Raw genomic sequence first — 15,066 nt, 5'->3', positions numbered from 1 at the left:
CAAAATGTTTTTTTTTTCTTTTCCCCGTCGCATATTCGTTGGCTTCCGTTTGTCAAACGTTGGTCAACAATGCTACGCTGCTGCTGCAATTTGTTTCGAGTTTAACGACTGTGTAATTAACGTAGAAGAAGCCCGACAACCTCAAACCTTATCTTATCAACCTAATCTTGTCACTTTGGGCACCACTTTACAGCTTCATCCTAATCCAATTAAGCTCCCTGATTCCACCGTAATCACGTTTTGACTGACCCTCCTGCCCCCAAACAAGATCATATCTATATAAATCTTTGACGTTACGATCAATCAAGGTAGTAATAACTAATAAATAACAAAAGTTATCTATAATAAAATTTTCAAATACTAAATTGTTTAGAAATGATTATTTTCACTGTAATAACATCGTTTTTGGCTCTACTCCAATTCTCTACATCCTCCAAAACAAAATCATAATTCACAAATTATACAAATTGTGACAATGTCATATTAATTTAATTAGTTGAGACATTAATAAAGAACGAAGAGTTACTAGTCAAATAAATTAAAAGTACTGGAATTATTAATTTTCAACATAGATTGAACTCATTACACGATATGAATTGGCAGACTTTCATTTTCTCCCTATTGTTTTTTTCCACTAGATATAAATAGTGGAAGAAAGGGGAATCTTGCGCCAATGATTTTACAAAAACTCGCCGGAAAATAGTTTCCGGGAAAATCGGGCCCTTCCAAAAAAAGAGAAATATTACAATTAATTAACTAATAATAGAAGATTAATTAGAAGCTAATTGAACAAGCTGAGAAGCTTGGGTTCTCCTCCGTCCTGATCTCCGGCGCCGGCGAACTGACTGTCGAAGCACGTAGTCGTCACCGACTCCTCGGAGTTCATAGACGGAGTCCCCGGGCGTCGCTTCTCCGGCGCCGGACTGGTATTTCCATAGCCCTTGGGATGGAAGCCTTGAAAACCCGGGTTTAAGCTGAGATCAAGATCGGCGAGCTGCAAAACGCTGGGCGGTCCGTCGGGTAAACGGCGCCGTTTCTGAACCTTGGATCGCGCGTTTTGAGCGGGATCTTGGAGCTTCAACGTGTCGGTGCACTCCGAAGCCTCCGCACCTCCCGGGATCGGCTGCAACGCGCCGCCACGGAGCACGGTTTCCACCGCCGCCTGACACACGTGCCAATTCCCCGTCCACAGTAACCCCACCGCTCCGTTCACCGGATTCACAGTCCTCCCCGCAGCTTCATATAACAAAGACTGAAACAAAGCTGCACCAAAACACATACATTATTTTTAAGCCCCCAAACACAATAAAATAAAAAATATAAAAAAAAAATCCCCAAAAAATTCCAACGAAAACTCACAAGGTCTTTGGTTTTCCGGCACGGCGGAGATGAATGACATGAGGCCGGCACGGCCAAAAAACTTGGCGACAAAAACGGTGGCGTGGCCTTGAGCTTCAGCGCTTTCAATCCATTGCAAACAGGTCCTAAGAATACAGTTCTCGCTGCATCCTTTTCGAAGGACTCGACAACCATTGCAGCTCATACTTCAGATTCTTTGGGACTGGTGCGCTTTATATATGTATATATACAAAGAAATGTTTATATATATTCACATATATATTCAATTCGTCGTCAACCCAGCGTGAAGAAGACGAGAGAGACAAGCTAAGAAGCGCAGAACTATAAACAAAATCTTAGAAGGAATAGAAGGTGAGAAATCAGAAGAATATTAGAGAGAATTTTGGTTTGGAAAGATGAAGGGGTGTATATATAAAGAATGCTGTGAAAGGAGGAGTGAACTTCAAGCTTTTTTCTTCTTCTTTTTTCCCCTTATCTACTTTGTACCTTCTGGTTAGTTTAACTAGAGTTTATCTTAACCCTCTTTAAATTATTGCATTTCTTTCTTTTTTTTTTTAATAACCTTGAGATCGACTAAGATAACTAGTGTAACTTATCTCCAGATTCAAGTGCAATATGTTCAATCGGTAGACCACTGTCCATTTATACAGAGAGTTGTATTTCTTATTCAATTATTATAAGATGACATACACACATTACTCTTTATATCGTATAAGATTTTCACTGTTCCAAATCTGACATGAAATTGTGACAAAATTTTTTTTTTTTTTGAAAATAAATCATCTCAAATTTGAACATCAATCACCCGAACTCGTCCTATTAGGGTTTGAGAAAGAATTGAATATATGATTTCATTATTGCTTTTACCGGAGTGGTTAACTAGGGTGAAAGGGAGGGTTAGTTAATATGGATAGTGGTGGGTGGTTGGGTAAAAGAGGAGGGAGGGTGTGTGGTTGGGTTAGATTCCAAAGTATTGGGCAATAGCGGCTCCGTGTCCCCGCGAATGGCTGTCTCTCTGCCGTTGATTCTATCTTTCTTTCTTGCTTTATTAATTTCTTATATTTATTATATTGTTATATTGTATTCCTTCTTTTCTCTTGACAGGATAGGCTGATTCAATTCATACCCTTTCACTATCACTTTTTTATATTTTTCACCCACCATTCTTCTTTCCTATTGGTCGATCCTCTTGTATCAATTTTTTTTTTCAACAAGCTTTTTGATAAATACTTTCTCCTTGTATAAAATCATTTACACTTTTAATTGATGGACTATAATAATACTTATGCTTTTAGTTATCAATTTTTATATTTTTATTTTTATTTCTTTTAAAAATATATATTTTAGTTTAAAATGTTCAGTTTGTAAAAATTTCACCATATTATATTTATTATTTAAGGACATTTCATACTACAGTAATTGACGAGGAAAATAAATTTATAGGTAAATAAATAGGCGGTGATAAATATTGATAATTGAGTGTAAGAAATTAAATATAGGTAGTTAATTGGGAGTTGTGGGTGAAAAAAAAAACGAAGATTCTAATGAATGTAGTGGTAATTTCTTATTTTTTATTTTTGAAACTTGAATGTAGTGGTAATAGGCTATTAGTTAGTAATATGTAGATGATAGTGGTGAAAGGGTAGGTAGGTAGTTGAAGGTATATATGTGTAATGTGGGTGTGATGTATGAATTTATAAATAGTAATAATAATATCGGTGATGATGAATGAAATTATATATAATTTGTATTTAGAAAACTTAAGAAAGTGTTATGTTGGTATGTCTATAGATGGTAGTGTGCATAGTGAATAAATAGTTTAGTTTAAAGGTACATAAATATGCGGATTATAAAAACATGTAAATATACAGTATTGGATAAAAAAAAATTATAGTGGCGTTGAAAGTAGTTATTGCGATAATGATGAGTGGGTGATATATTTTAGATCTCTTGAAACTTCCTTGTCAACCTTATTAGGATAAGGAAGCTAGGTAGTAGGTAGAGTGTGTCTTTTTGACATGATTATTAACTTTAGCAAAAAATGCAACCCAATATAGTAATGGGAGGAACTGTTATTTTCCTTTACACTTTTTTACTTCATAGAATTCAAATTAAAGGGTAATGATACATACAACTAGGTAGCTAGCTAGCTAGCATTTTCATGTATAGTAAGCATACAAAACTGAGTTGAGTGCACTAAAATAACGCACTAACATAATTGCGTCTATTAAACATCACATACACTCCCTAATTGACTACAAATGAACATGCATATAATTCCCTTTATTAAAGTTGACTTTATATCACCTCGAAAGGATAGCTGAATGGGTGAACCTGTGAAGTATAATTCCCATATCAAAATGCCAAGAGTTTGATTCTTGTCAAGTTAAATTATAATTTCTAATTTAATAGCACTTTTACTATAATTTCTAAACATATAAATTATTCTAGTTAAAAATCATTAATCAAATTGAAGAAAAAGTAAAATTTTAAGGGTCATTCTAAAAGTTGGTCATTAAATTAATTGAACGACTTGTAATTTACCTTTTGGATATAAATCTGAATACAGATATTTGAAGATTTAGGGACGCACGTACACCACTTGGTTTTCCCAGTGCAAAGCTGTTTTTTTTTGAGCAAAGTGTAAAGCTGGTAAGAAGTAAAAGGTGCATGGATGACAGTGTCCGGCAGTCGTACAAAACAGACTCTGACGGCATCGCAACTTGCATCTACCATTTTATCAAACAGAGAGGCGGAAATTTCAAAGGATGTCAGCAAACAAAATAAAAGGACAGATATTCTTGAGGATCGGAGGAGACGGGTGGGGACTGGGGAAGGGAAAAATGAAAAAATAAAAGAGAAGTCTGATACGTAATAAGCTTTAAAGTGTGGGTGTGGGTGTACTGCGCCCATTGTCCAAAAAAAGAAAGAAAAGTAGGAAGAAAGGAGGTCCTCTCTGAGTTGATGCACAGGAAGAAGGAGAGTGCACTGTCACTCTCTCACCCTTTGCCGTGGCGATCTTATCCATCCCCAGCTACATCCCTTTCATACTCACAATTTTACTAGCGAGTTTTACTACATGTACTCTCAAATTTTACTTTATTATTTTATTATTTCATAACGTGTCAAATAAGAATGAGATATTTTTAACATCAAAGAAAGAAGTGAGAGTTCATGTAATATTTTCTTTTAACCAGAACACTTAAAAAGACTCCAACTACAAACCTTTTATTATAGCTACGTTAACTTTTAACAGTGACGCCCATATCAATATAATCACCTTGGTTTTTACCTTGTGTAATTGCGTTGTGGACATTTGGGATACTGAGAGACAATAAAAATCCTGCACGGAATAGTATTTAATGCTACTCAATTATTGCCTTGGAATTCACGGTTAGCATTGGCTTATTTGAGGGTGCAATTTTATTTGCCAATTAGGGGTAAAAACGAGGGTGCATTTTTGATTGCCAAATAGGAGTAAAAATGAGTCAAACCGAGATTAAATATAGACACATAAGTTTAAATTTGAAATAATTATAATTGATTGAGTTAGGTGAAATTTTAAAATTTAGATTCAAATTCAACTAATTAATTTTCATAATAGTGAACTCAGTTCTGATTAGTTTGAATTGAACTTTCAAGATCAAATTGTAGCTATATAAATAAAGCTCAAGTAAAAGTTGAACTATAAGCCAAAATGCTTTAAATTTGAATTTGGCTCGATTAATTAACAAGCTGCTTGAGTTTAAATTTGACCAAAATCAAACCAAGATTTGATTAAACAACCTCACATTTTGCTCTCAAACAGTTCAACTTGTTTGCTTCCTAATGCTAACAACTCAAATGGTCGAGGAAAAAGTCATTCTTTTTATGAGTGGTTTATCATTATATATGTAGATAAGTGAAAATTTCTTCGATAAATATTATTGTGAAACTCAATATTATAACATTCATTGTCCTAACATTCTAAACTTTTTATTTTAATGAAAACATGTGTTTAGCTTGCATGTATTTAGCGAACATCTCTAATACAAACAACAGCTCCAAATTCATAAAAACAATCAAAAACCTAAGCCATCGTAGAGTAGGTATTGACATTGTCGTCTTGATAAGAAGCCTCACCAATGAGCAGTCAAATAAGGGCCAACATAACATGAAGTGACTTGCTGACCTTCATGAATTTTAGCTCAAGCAAGCGTGACTGATGAACAGTCTAGCCAAGCTCATATTATGTCACAACTAACATAAATATACACGAAATAGAGTGTGAATGAGACGGCAAAAGTCTCTTCCAACTTAATCAAAGATCTCGGGTTTGAGCAGGCCCTCAGAAATTAGAATGTATCATTTGAGGTCAGCCTCAAAGAGACAAAAGTCTTTTCATGCTTAACCAAATGTGTCTTGGATTTGAGCCCTCAAAATGTATTCTTTCATATCTTTAACAGGTGATCAGTCTCAAAGAGTATACATTCGACTTTATGTATATAATAAGTGAAAATTAATTAGAAAAGCATGTAGTTAAGAGAAACATACAGTTGAAGTGAAGCAGATGAACGTGAGCAGCCCTGCACCGTTCTTAAATTTCTCTGTATAAACTGCAATGAAACATGGGGCAAGAGTGTAAATGCCACTGATTTGGATATGTGGGGCTATCTGCGGCAAAGAACAATTAGATTTAGCATAAACCCATCATAATTCATTTCATTTATTAATGGAAAATGCAGGTAAAACAGTAGACAATACCTGTGCTTCTGGATACCAAATCATATTTAGACAAGTATGCTAATGTCAAGATCAAGTATACATCAAATAATTAATAAAAAATTAAAAACAGTAATAAATACCGACTGCAGGGTCTAACCAAATCATACCACCTGGATTGTTCCTTGATCTCTGCGAAAGGATAGACATAAACCTGCAGAATTGACATTGTTGTTCACTTGTTCTGCCATGATTGAATGGTTGATCTGGTTTGAAGATACACTACGTAAGCTTGTTTTCTTAGTGCCTGTCATAATCCAATTGTGATATTCATTCAATTATACCCTCCAAGACAAGACGGCTAATGGAGATGGGTGTGAACCAAAGCCCTAAGGTGGTCCATTCGTACCAGTAGGAGGGAAAAGGCTTCCACCCCTAGCACCCATCAATGTCATTCAAACTTTGCGTCTGAAAATGAAGGGAAGGGAAGGGATTGGCCTAATGCCATAACAGTCCATAGACACCTCAATCTCTCCCTGGATTCTTCCTTACTAGCTTCAGCTAAGTTAATCAGCAGAGGTTGAGGTTGAGGTTGAGGTTGGGTATGGCTTTACAAGGCCCAAGACTGGTTGTGCCTATTGATGTGAAGAAGAAGCCACGGGAGCAAAAGCCGCCACTGCACAACCGGTGGCACCCGGATATACCTCCGGTTGCAGAGGTGAAAGAAGGGGAGTTGTTCAGGGTGGAGATGGTGGATTTTAGCGGTGGGGGAATAACTTCACAATACACGGCTCAGGATATCAAGTATGCTGATCAATCTATTGTGAGTTCTCCTCTCCTTTCTATTGCATTTCAATGTTGATGCCAGTAATTGGAAATATATATATAAGCAATTACAATACCGTAAAGACAGAATAATCAAGAATTCAACTAGAAACACAATACGAAAAAAAAGATTGAAATGTGCTATCTTAGATTATGCCTGGATAATAATATCTTAGAATAGTCTATTTGAAATGTTTTTTGAGTAATTTGAGGACAAACCTGTTGGGACTTGAGAAGTAACACTGACTCCAATCTGCCAAGTTTCATGCTAAGCTTCCAAGATGTTGGTTATGATTTTGTCAGGTAATTATCGAAACCCTTGAACAATAAATAGTCTATCCAGAGAAGCATCCATAGATGGAGATGCAAAGAACCTGTAATGAAGCAACTTCCATTTAATGTTTAAGCTGCAATGAACAGAGAAAGTGTGGTCAAGGTCAGTTTCCGATAGATAAAAATCCTAAGCAAACAGCCGTGGGAAAATACAAAAGAAAAGCCACTCCCAAATTAAGAACACCTTGAAAATTCAGCTGATGTAAAAGTAAAAGATAATGTATCCTGGCCATTAGGATCTCATTTTTCAGAATAATAGAATTCTAAACCTTAATGATGCCCTGTGGCTTTGTTCCTTTTTACTTGTTTTATAAGCAGCCATTCTGTACTATATGCCGTTTGGCATTTGGTTTACATGAATCAGCCAAGAATGAGACCATAATGAATTAATGATGTGTACATTCATCAAAATATGAATTAGTCCCTCCAACAGCAGGAGGCCGGCCAATCATTAATTTTAAATTAAACTACCTGTAAGAAAACGAAAGCTTGGCTCAGCACGGCAATGGCACTTCATCTCTATAAGCATTCCTCGAATGCCAATCGCTATTCAAAAGCTCAGCTAACGAGAATTTTAGATACCGCCATTAAGCTATGGCTTTCCGAGGTCCAAGACTACTTGTGCCCATTGATGTAAAGAAGAAGCCTTGGAAACAAAACCCACCACTCCACAACCGGTGGCATCCAGATATACCTGCAGTTGCAGAGGTCCAAGTAAGGGAGTTGTTCAGGATGGAGATGGTAGATGCTAGCGGAGGGAGCATAACATCGAAACACACTGCTGAGGATGTAAAGTCCATTGATCCATCGGGTGTGAGTTTCTTGTGCACTATTAATGTGATGTAATTTCAGACCTGTATTTGAACTGATAATACAACTTGAAATCCAATAAGAAAGCACCATAGCATACTACGAAATTGAAAGCATTCAGCATTGTCCATCAGGAGGACCAACAATGACACTAAAGAACTTCCCATATAACCCTGACATTTTGAACATTTAGAAAATAAAGCCACAAATGCTATAAAAAAGTCATCCAATACTTTGTCATTTTCCACAAGGAAATAATGGACAACAGAGGAATCAATTGTGACTCATTTGTCAGCTAGCATCCATATTTCAATCAACCACCAGCTCTCGCTGGTCCCATCTGATAAAATAACTAGCTTCCAGTTACTAGGGAAAACTAGTGAGAACATTCATCCATGGCTCCTTCAACTCCAAGGCTAGTGCTGTCCGTAGACCTAAAGAAGAAGCCAAGGGAACAGGTGCCACCACTCCACAACCGTTGGCATCCAGAGATACCACCAGTGGCAGAGGTTGAAACTGGTCAGTTATTCAGGGTAGAGATGATTGACTGGACAGGAGGGGCAGTTCGAGATAATAACTGTGCAATTGATGTGAAAACCTTAAACCTCTCAACTGTGAGTATAAACTTAAAGCTGCTGATAGTTCATGGACAAGACATCTCAAATTCACTATGGTTAAACCAGATTGTGTATCTCAATGAAAATACAATGCAATTAGACACTTTTCTTCTCTTCATGTTCTGAATGTAGAAAGTTCATAATTCATCTTATGAAAGGGGGCCCTGAAATCTAAGTTTAACAGTGAGAAATTCAAAAGATCACAACTATGGTTATCTTTATAAACTTGTTCAGGTGCACTATCTCAGTGGGCCTATCAGAATTGTAGACACTGATGGAATCCCAGCAAAGCCAGGTGACCTTCTTGCTGTTGAAATTTGCAATTTGGGGCCTCTCCCTGGGGATGAATGGGGTTATACAGCAATATTTGACCGAGAGAACGGTGGTGGATTTCTAACTGATCACTTTCCTTGTGCGGCCAAGGCTATTTGGTACTTTGAAGGCATATATGCATACTCACCTCATATTCCAGGTAAAAGTTGTTTCCAGTTTGTCATCCTTACAAGACATAATTAAATCTCGAGTGGAACCCTATGGTGTTTGCTAACTTGGGAACTCTGACAGGTGTGAGGTTTCCTGGTTTAACCCACCCTGGGATAATAGGAACAGCACCTTCAAAAGAATTGCTTCAGATATGGAATGACAGGGAAAGAGAGCTTGAAGAAACTGGTCCTCAAGCACTGAAATTATGCGAGGTTTTGCATTCAAGACCTCTAGCAAACCTACCGTCAACTAAAGGGTGTGTTCTTGGCAAGGTAAGATCAATTCATGCAGGGAAGGAACCAAAAAGCACTTCATTCATTCTGGCATGTTTCTTTCCAGGAGGAAGTTAAATTTAAGCCTAATGGTTTAATATAAATCATAAGTAGAACTAAGTGGCATGTCTTAGCACAAACTAATATATCTATAAAGCAAACCAGCTAAAGATGCAGTATATTAAAGATATTTACTATCCAACTCATCAGGGTTTTCTGTAGATTCAAGACGGAACCCCTGAGTGGGAAAGAATTGCTTTGGAGGCTGCTAGGACCATCCCTGGAAGAGAAAATGGAGGAAACTGTGATATCAAAAATCTCAGTAGAGGTTCAAAAATCTACCTTCCCGTGTTCATAGAAGGTGCAAATCTTAGTACTGGAGACATGCACTTTTCTCAGGGTGATGGAGAGGTTGCCTTCTGCGGGGCAATAGAGATGAGTGGTTTTCTAGAGCTCAAGTACATTTCATTTTTCATCTCACTGTCTTTTCCCTTCTAGTAATTACCTTTGTGAAAACATTTAGATAAATCAATATAAGAACACATTCAAGACAGATAAAGGTCAAAATTGGGTGAAAATGATAGGGTTACATTAAAATCTTTTTCCAATCAACATCTGAAATACAACATTAATTTGTCTACTACCACAGTATTGTCAGCTAGATGCAAAGACACTTGTCAACCATATTGCATCGAATCGAAGTAATCTTGAAAATAAGCCAAAAGTAAAAATAGGATAAAGGCCATATGCACTGCTGTTTAATAATGGACTTGCTTCCACCAATAAGATCTCATCTAGTTTTGTTCTGATATTTCTCAGATGTGAAATAATAAGAAATGGTATGAAAGAATACCTCACTCCAATGGGTCCTACTCCCCTGCATGTCAACCCAATATTTGAGATAGGACCAGTTGAGCCAAGGTTCTCAGAGTGGTTGGTGTTTGAAGGCATCAGTGTTGATGAGAGTGGGCGGCAACACTATCTTGATGCCACTGTTGCTTACAAGCGTGCAGTGCTCAACGCAATTGATTACCTGTCAAAATTTGGCTACTCTAAGGAGCAGGTTTGGAACTCTACTCAAGCACGTTTAAATACATAAGAATCTCTCAGGACTTGTGAATAATGACAATGTTATGACTAAAATGATACTTCTGGCAATTATCAGGTATATCTCTTACTCTCATGCTGCCCTTGCGAAGGACGGATTTCAGGAATAGTTGATTCCCCCAATGCTGTTGCCACACTAGCAATTCCCACTGCCATTTTTGACCAGGTACTGTGAGCTTCAAGAAAACTAGCATATGCATTTACCTTGATATTTTCTTCTAAGACTACTCTAGTACTATTATAACATGAAAATTCTCATATAGCTAAGAATATGAAATCCTATACATTGGCCATAGATAGGGCACACAAGTACAGGTCAAATAGATGAAACTATTTAAAAACTCACATATTATACCCTGATAACAGCCCCAACTTTAGAAGACAAAAACTAACTCAGTCATTCATACCACTGACTGAACTTTAGCCAATGTGACATCTTCCTTCACTATCTCCTATTCCTCCTTACTGGAAAATACCATGTAAGATCTATCTGAGGGGCTCATATCTTTTAGGAAATTAACGGGAAGCATCTCAATACAGTCAAATATATGCCCACTCAGCACATGATATAAATTAACAAGAAGTGATAAAATACAATGTTGAATAACATTATCAACCAACCTTATCCACAGATATGAAAATGATAAATGCAAATCCTAAAAGTTGTCATTACAATCCTATTCTTGGGTCATCTTTTAACAAAATGTATTCAATTCTTTTATGCAGGACATTCGTCCAAAAAACAACAAAGTTCCTGTAGGACCCCGGCTATTGAGGAATCCAGGACTGCCACAGTGTACTTATGATGGAGACTTGCCAATTACTAAAAATCCATGTGCTTCAACATAATTACACTATTCAAAAGCAACTGGAAAGTAGCAGGGCATTATATACTAAATGAAACATGTAGAAATAAATTTGACAGTGTAAGTTGAAAGCAACACTCCCTTGGATGCATTTAGCTATAAACATTCCAGACATCCAACTCCATGATCTTTGTCATGCTGTCCGCAAATTCTATAAGTGATCATTTATTTCCTAAGCACTTTGACAATCAACTGTTTACCTAAAAAGTGAGCCATGTCTAACTCAACATGATTCTACACAACTTTGAATGGAATTTTAAGGTTGCAGCCTTGCAGGTAGAACATTCCAAGATCTTATGTCAACTTTAATAAACCACAGAAGCAGCTTCCATCTTGCATGAAGCCAAGGTGGTTTCTGAAAGTTTGAAACACAAGCCTGGAAGCAAAGTAGTCTATTCTGTGGAAGTTAAGATAGACACTTTTGTCTGTATGATACAAAGAGGAAACTAGATCCGTGAAGGAAAAAAAAAAAAAAAAAAAAAACTATTCAGATTTTAGAATACTTTAAGAAATGAGCATCATAGAATTACAAAAAAGGAGTACAAGTTTGATATAACACTACCTGCATTGATTATATGGTAACATCTGAAAGTTTTTAAATGTCAAATCTTTGGTCATTACAAATAAAATAAAAACTACTATAGTACTATAAGATCTGAGCTACGCAGTCCACTTAATAATATATGGAAAGTGTCCGGTGGTGTTGAAGAGATGTGCACTGAATGCCAAAAGCCCATAACCACAGATCCAGTTCCACACTCAGTACCTGGAAAAGAACCAAAAAAAAAAAAAAAAAAAAAAAAAGACCATCAATTTCTCTGGTGATTGGAGAAGAAAAATAGAAGTTTTGTTTTGAGAAAGTATATAACTTTCACCACTTTTTCGGAGATGGAATAATTGAAAATTGAAATATCAGGATTGTGCTTTGTGAAAGATCACTCATTATTCTAAAACTAGCCAAACAAGCTACTGTTCTTTAGCATACACAGATAAGTTTGCCAATCAAAATTCAAAACTGTGAATCTATAAACACAAACTCAATGGGAAATCATTTTAGATTAAAGCTTTTTAGCCCTTGTTAGTATCAGTAGTATGACAAGCTTCAAGGCATCTTTATCTATTCTGTTAAATCCCTTGGACTTAAAAGGAAGACCAACTGGATCTTTAAAAAAAGGATAAGCAAGACAGACCTGATTCCCAGACTTCTTGCTTATTAATTCCCTCATTTTCTCCACTGCATATACTGAGCATGCTCTCAATTCTACCTCTTCCTCACTGCCTGAACCAATTTCACTGTTGGTCTCGATTATATTGGCCAGAGATGAACTATATTTGAGCACTCCAAGTTTACGAAGCACAGCTGGAACAATATAATCAGCAAAAATAGTTACTGAGCTAATGTCACTAAACTCTCCGTATCCTTGACCTTTAAAAGCACCCCATAAATCTGCAACAAATATTTGGGCTCGTTTATACAAGAAAGTTTGGCGGCCCTTGTAGACAGTGTGATCACGGAAGCCTGCAGTGCAGTGAATAATATAAGCCACCTTCATCAATGCATATTGCACTTAGGTTCATCGGCTAATGTGATGGTCAACAAAGACAGTAAATATACCAAATAAGGAAATAAAAATACCAGGAAAGTGGCTTGTGATTATTTCCACAAGTCTCGTGGCTGATTTTCCGCATGATTCCACAAGTTTGGATGCCTTTCCATCAAAACTTCTCTCAAGCTCTAGCCCAACCTTAAGTCATACATTAAATTTGAAGAACTGGTAAGCTAAAGATGAAAGTCAATTCATGGGAAGGCATGAGATAGTGCTTCGAAAATTAAACCATTTAAGCGTGATACCTCATGCAATAATCGGACTCGTTCATCTTCCAATGGTAGTGGCTTGGTCCATTTCAACATTTTCCGCAGTTGAGGACCTGAAAATAGTGTTGGCTGCATTTGTGGTAGCTTAACAGATATATAACTAGTAAGATTATATAAATCATGAACTCTAGGTTCACAGACCAAAATGAGAACTATGTACACTAAAGCAGCATTCCAAGTCTGATATTATAAAACTTTCAGACTTGTAAATATTGCATAACACCATTTTCACTCATGGCTTCCGCAATAACTGCAGTACAAAAATGTTACTATCTTTGTTTACTTATTGCTTCATTCGTTTACCTACTTGTCCCCCAACCTCAAACATGAGACTGGTTCTTGTCTTACTCGAAAAGTCAAGAGGGGGAAAGAAATATTGAATGCCAACAATGATATGATTTTTAAAATTAGTTACCAGTATACTTCTGCAAACGCTCCGCATCAAATGCTGATTTGTCATTTTCAAGAGCTTCCTTTAGTCCAGATGCCAGATGATCATAGCTTAAATCCTTGTCTATCATTAAGGTAAAAAAAATATATCAGGAAGCCAAGGACTGCAGACAAAGAATGGAGGCAATAATAGCAAGGCACCAAATTATGAAGTAAGATCAATTATACTTCATTGATAATCCAAACATCTAGTCTAACAAAACAAAAGGTCCATCATTATTTATCAATGAGAACATACAAAGGATCTGATTTGAACAAGAATTCAAATGTGTAGCCAAAATTTCCAAACATTATGGAAGGATACAAAGGGAATTATGATACTTAAACTGGTATTGTATGCTTATGGAAAGTTATAGAACTACTAGCAGAAAGAGGTAATATGTCCTAAGTGAAGGACCTTTTGTCCTTTAGCAACTCTGTACCATGCATACCCTGATTTATGTTTGCCTGGAATAAGCAACTTGTTTCAAACAAGCCAGAGTGAATTAATAAACTATAAGCCACACCTCCCCAGATAAACTAACTGTACTAGATTTTCAGTCAGATAAACTAACTGTATTAGAAATTTCAGTCTGACAAAAAGGTACATTAATAACAAGATTTTAAAATGCTCTGAGAACACAACAGGTGGAAGTGTGAACAGTGTTAAGCATACATGTGGTTGAAATTATTTGTTTATTTATTTATTTATCTGTTCTAAATATGTTCCTCTGCTACTTCTTACACTAGCTGAATATTATGCGTATAACTTATTCATACCTGGCCAGAAACAGAAATTCAATGCATCCAAAACGAGAAGATACTGGACAGTAAGCGGCCCATCGTCGAAATAGTGAATGCCTTCAAAGTTCCACTCGACTTTGGGTATTTCATTCTTCATTGTCTCCGCGACTTTCTCAATGCCTGCACGGAGATAATCACATCCATTGTAGGAGAGACTAGTGATTAGATCCTCAGCGAAACAGGACAGTCAACACAAACTACATATTGATAGAGGAAAAGTGAGAGAAAATAACAAAAAACGTAAAAGGACCTGCGGAATCGACGGTGACGTGAGAAGAGTGAGCGGCGACCCAGGCGGTGCTAGTCCTAACGTCTTCCATTGCCGCAGCCGCAGGAATGTGAGATAATGCTGAGAAGTGTGAAGAGAGGATTAAAACCCTAGTCCCTAGTGGTGGATGGGAAAACCAACCTGTGGTTTTGCAGCACTCCCTAACCGAAGTTTCCCGCTTTTTTGTTTGGTTTCTCGTGGGTCCACACTGTTCGTTCTCCTCGTTTTTGGACTTTGACTCGTCGCGCGCCTCCCACGTGATATGCCGTCAACCTGTTGGCGCAATACTCACCACACCGATGGCGTTTTTGGTCAA

At 36.9% G+C, this 15,066-nt stretch overlaps 4 protein-coding genes across 9 annotated transcripts; 1 reads left to right on the top strand and 3 right to left on the bottom strand.

Annotated features, from left to right (window-relative positions):
• Nucleotides 1-526: 526 nt before the first annotated feature.
• On the bottom strand, nt 527-1,772 carry LOC116014381 (LOB domain-containing protein 37). The gene is made up of 2 exons (XM_031254428.1): nt 1,360-1,772; nt 527-1,263 (listed from the first exon to the last, which is right to left on the bottom strand). The coding sequence occupies exons 1-2, from the start codon at nt 1,541-1,543 to the stop codon at nt 782-784; spliced, it is 666 nt and encodes a 221-aa protein (XP_031110288.1). The 5' UTR covers nt 1,544-1,772; the 3' UTR covers nt 527-781.
• Nucleotides 1,773-3,413: 1,641 nt separating this feature from the next.
• Nucleotides 3,414-7,466, bottom strand: LOC116014112. 5 transcript variants are annotated; one of them, XM_031254109.1, is made up of 6 exons: nt 7,105-7,466; nt 6,221-6,274; nt 5,893-6,012; nt 4,652-4,702; nt 3,904-4,088; nt 3,414-3,693 (listed from the first exon to the last, which is right to left on the bottom strand). In XM_031254109.1, exons 1-6 carry the CDS (start codon nt 7,150-7,152, stop codon nt 3,663-3,665), a joined length of 489 nt encoding a protein of 162 aa, XP_031109969.1. In that variant the 5' UTR covers nt 7,153-7,466; the 3' UTR covers nt 3,414-3,662. The 5 variants fall into 5 exon arrangements, 3 of the variants coding, with proteins under 3 accessions (XP_031109969.1, XP_031109970.1, XP_031109971.1); XM_031254110.1 differs by lacking the exons at nt 4,652-4,702; nt 7,105-7,466 and having other exon boundaries at nt 6,231-6,404; XM_031254111.1 differs by lacking the exons at nt 3,414-3,693; nt 7,105-7,466 and having other exon boundaries at nt 3,905-4,088; nt 5,893-5,954; nt 6,231-6,404.
• Nucleotides 6,639-11,561, top strand: LOC116014110 (formamidase-like). Of its 2 annotated transcripts, none has more exons than XM_031254106.1 (7): nt 6,639-6,883; nt 8,880-9,117; nt 9,210-9,400; nt 9,623-9,858; nt 10,220-10,463; nt 10,566-10,673; nt 11,234-11,561. In XM_031254106.1, exons 1-7 carry the CDS (start codon nt 6,665-6,667, stop codon nt 11,354-11,356), a joined length of 1,359 nt encoding a protein of 452 aa, XP_031109966.1. In that variant the 5' UTR covers nt 6,639-6,664; the 3' UTR covers nt 11,357-11,561. The 2 variants fall into 2 exon arrangements, with proteins under 2 accessions (XP_031109966.1, XP_031109967.1); XM_031254107.1 differs by lacking the exon at nt 6,639-6,883 and adding an exon at nt 8,306-8,642.
• Nucleotides 11,562-11,865: 304 nt separating this feature from the next.
• Nucleotides 11,866-14,890, bottom strand: LOC116014111 (queuosine salvage protein-like). Its single transcript, XM_031254108.1, has 7 exons — nt 14,733-14,890; nt 14,459-14,602; nt 13,665-13,763; nt 13,226-13,302; nt 13,010-13,118; nt 12,564-12,892; nt 11,866-12,139 (listed from the first exon to the last, which is right to left on the bottom strand). The coding sequence occupies exons 1-7, from the start codon at nt 14,800-14,802 to the stop codon at nt 12,047-12,049; spliced, it is 921 nt and encodes a 306-aa protein (XP_031109968.1). The 5' UTR covers nt 14,803-14,890; the 3' UTR covers nt 11,866-12,046.
• Nucleotides 14,891-15,066: the final 176 nt, after the last annotated feature.

Source organism: Ipomoea triloba, chromosome 3, assembly GCF_003576645.1.
Source record: "Ipomoea triloba cultivar NCNSP0323 chromosome 3, ASM357664v1".
NCBI lineage: Eukaryota > Viridiplantae > Streptophyta > Magnoliopsida > Solanales > Convolvulaceae > Ipomoea > Ipomoea triloba.
Note: the sequence above shows the minus strand (reverse complement) of the source record. Positions and strands in the feature narration are given on the sequence as shown.

Coding starts and splice junctions, on each gene's coding strand:
- LOC116014381 (XM_031254428.1), bottom strand. CDS start 1,543: ATGAGCTGCAATGGTTGTCGAGTCCTTCGAAAAGGATGCAGCGAGAAC. Junction 1,264..1,359: donor GCCGGAAAACCAAAGACCTT/GTGAGTTTTCGT, acceptor GTTTTGGTGCAG/CTTTGTTTCAGTCTTTGTTA.
- LOC116014110 (XM_031254106.1), top strand. CDS start 6,665: ATGGCTTTACAAGGCCCAAGACTGGTTGTGCCTATTGATGTGAAGAAG. Junction 6,884..8,879: donor AGTATGCTGATCAATCTATT/GTGAGTTCTCCT, acceptor AAACTTGTTCAG/GTGCACTATCTCAGTGGGCC. Junction 10,674..11,233: donor CCACTGCCATTTTTGACCAG/GTACTGTGAGCT, acceptor TCTTTTATGCAG/GACATTCGTCCAAAAAACAA.
- LOC116014112 (XM_031254109.1), bottom strand. CDS start 7,152: ATGAAACTTGGCAGATTGGAGTCAGTGTTACTTCTCAAGTCCCAACAG. Junction 4,089..4,651: donor CCACAACGCAATTACACAAG/GTAAAAACCAAG, acceptor ATAAAATGGTAG/ATGCAAGTTGCGATGCCGTC. Junction 3,694..3,903: donor TTCAGATTTATATCCAAAAG/GTAAATTACAAG, acceptor TATACTTCACAG/GTTCACCCATTCAGCTATCC.
- LOC116014111 (XM_031254108.1), bottom strand. CDS start 14,802: ATGGAAGACGTTAGGACTAGCACCGCCTGGGTCGCCGCTCACTCTTCT. Junction 14,603..14,732: donor CGTCACCGTCGATTCCGCAG/GTCCTTTTACGT, acceptor ATCTCCGTGCAG/GCATTGAGAAAGTCGCGGAG. Junction 12,893..13,009: donor AATCACAAGCCACTTTCCTG/GTATTTTTATTT, acceptor ACTGCACTGCAG/GCTTCCGTGATCACACTGTC.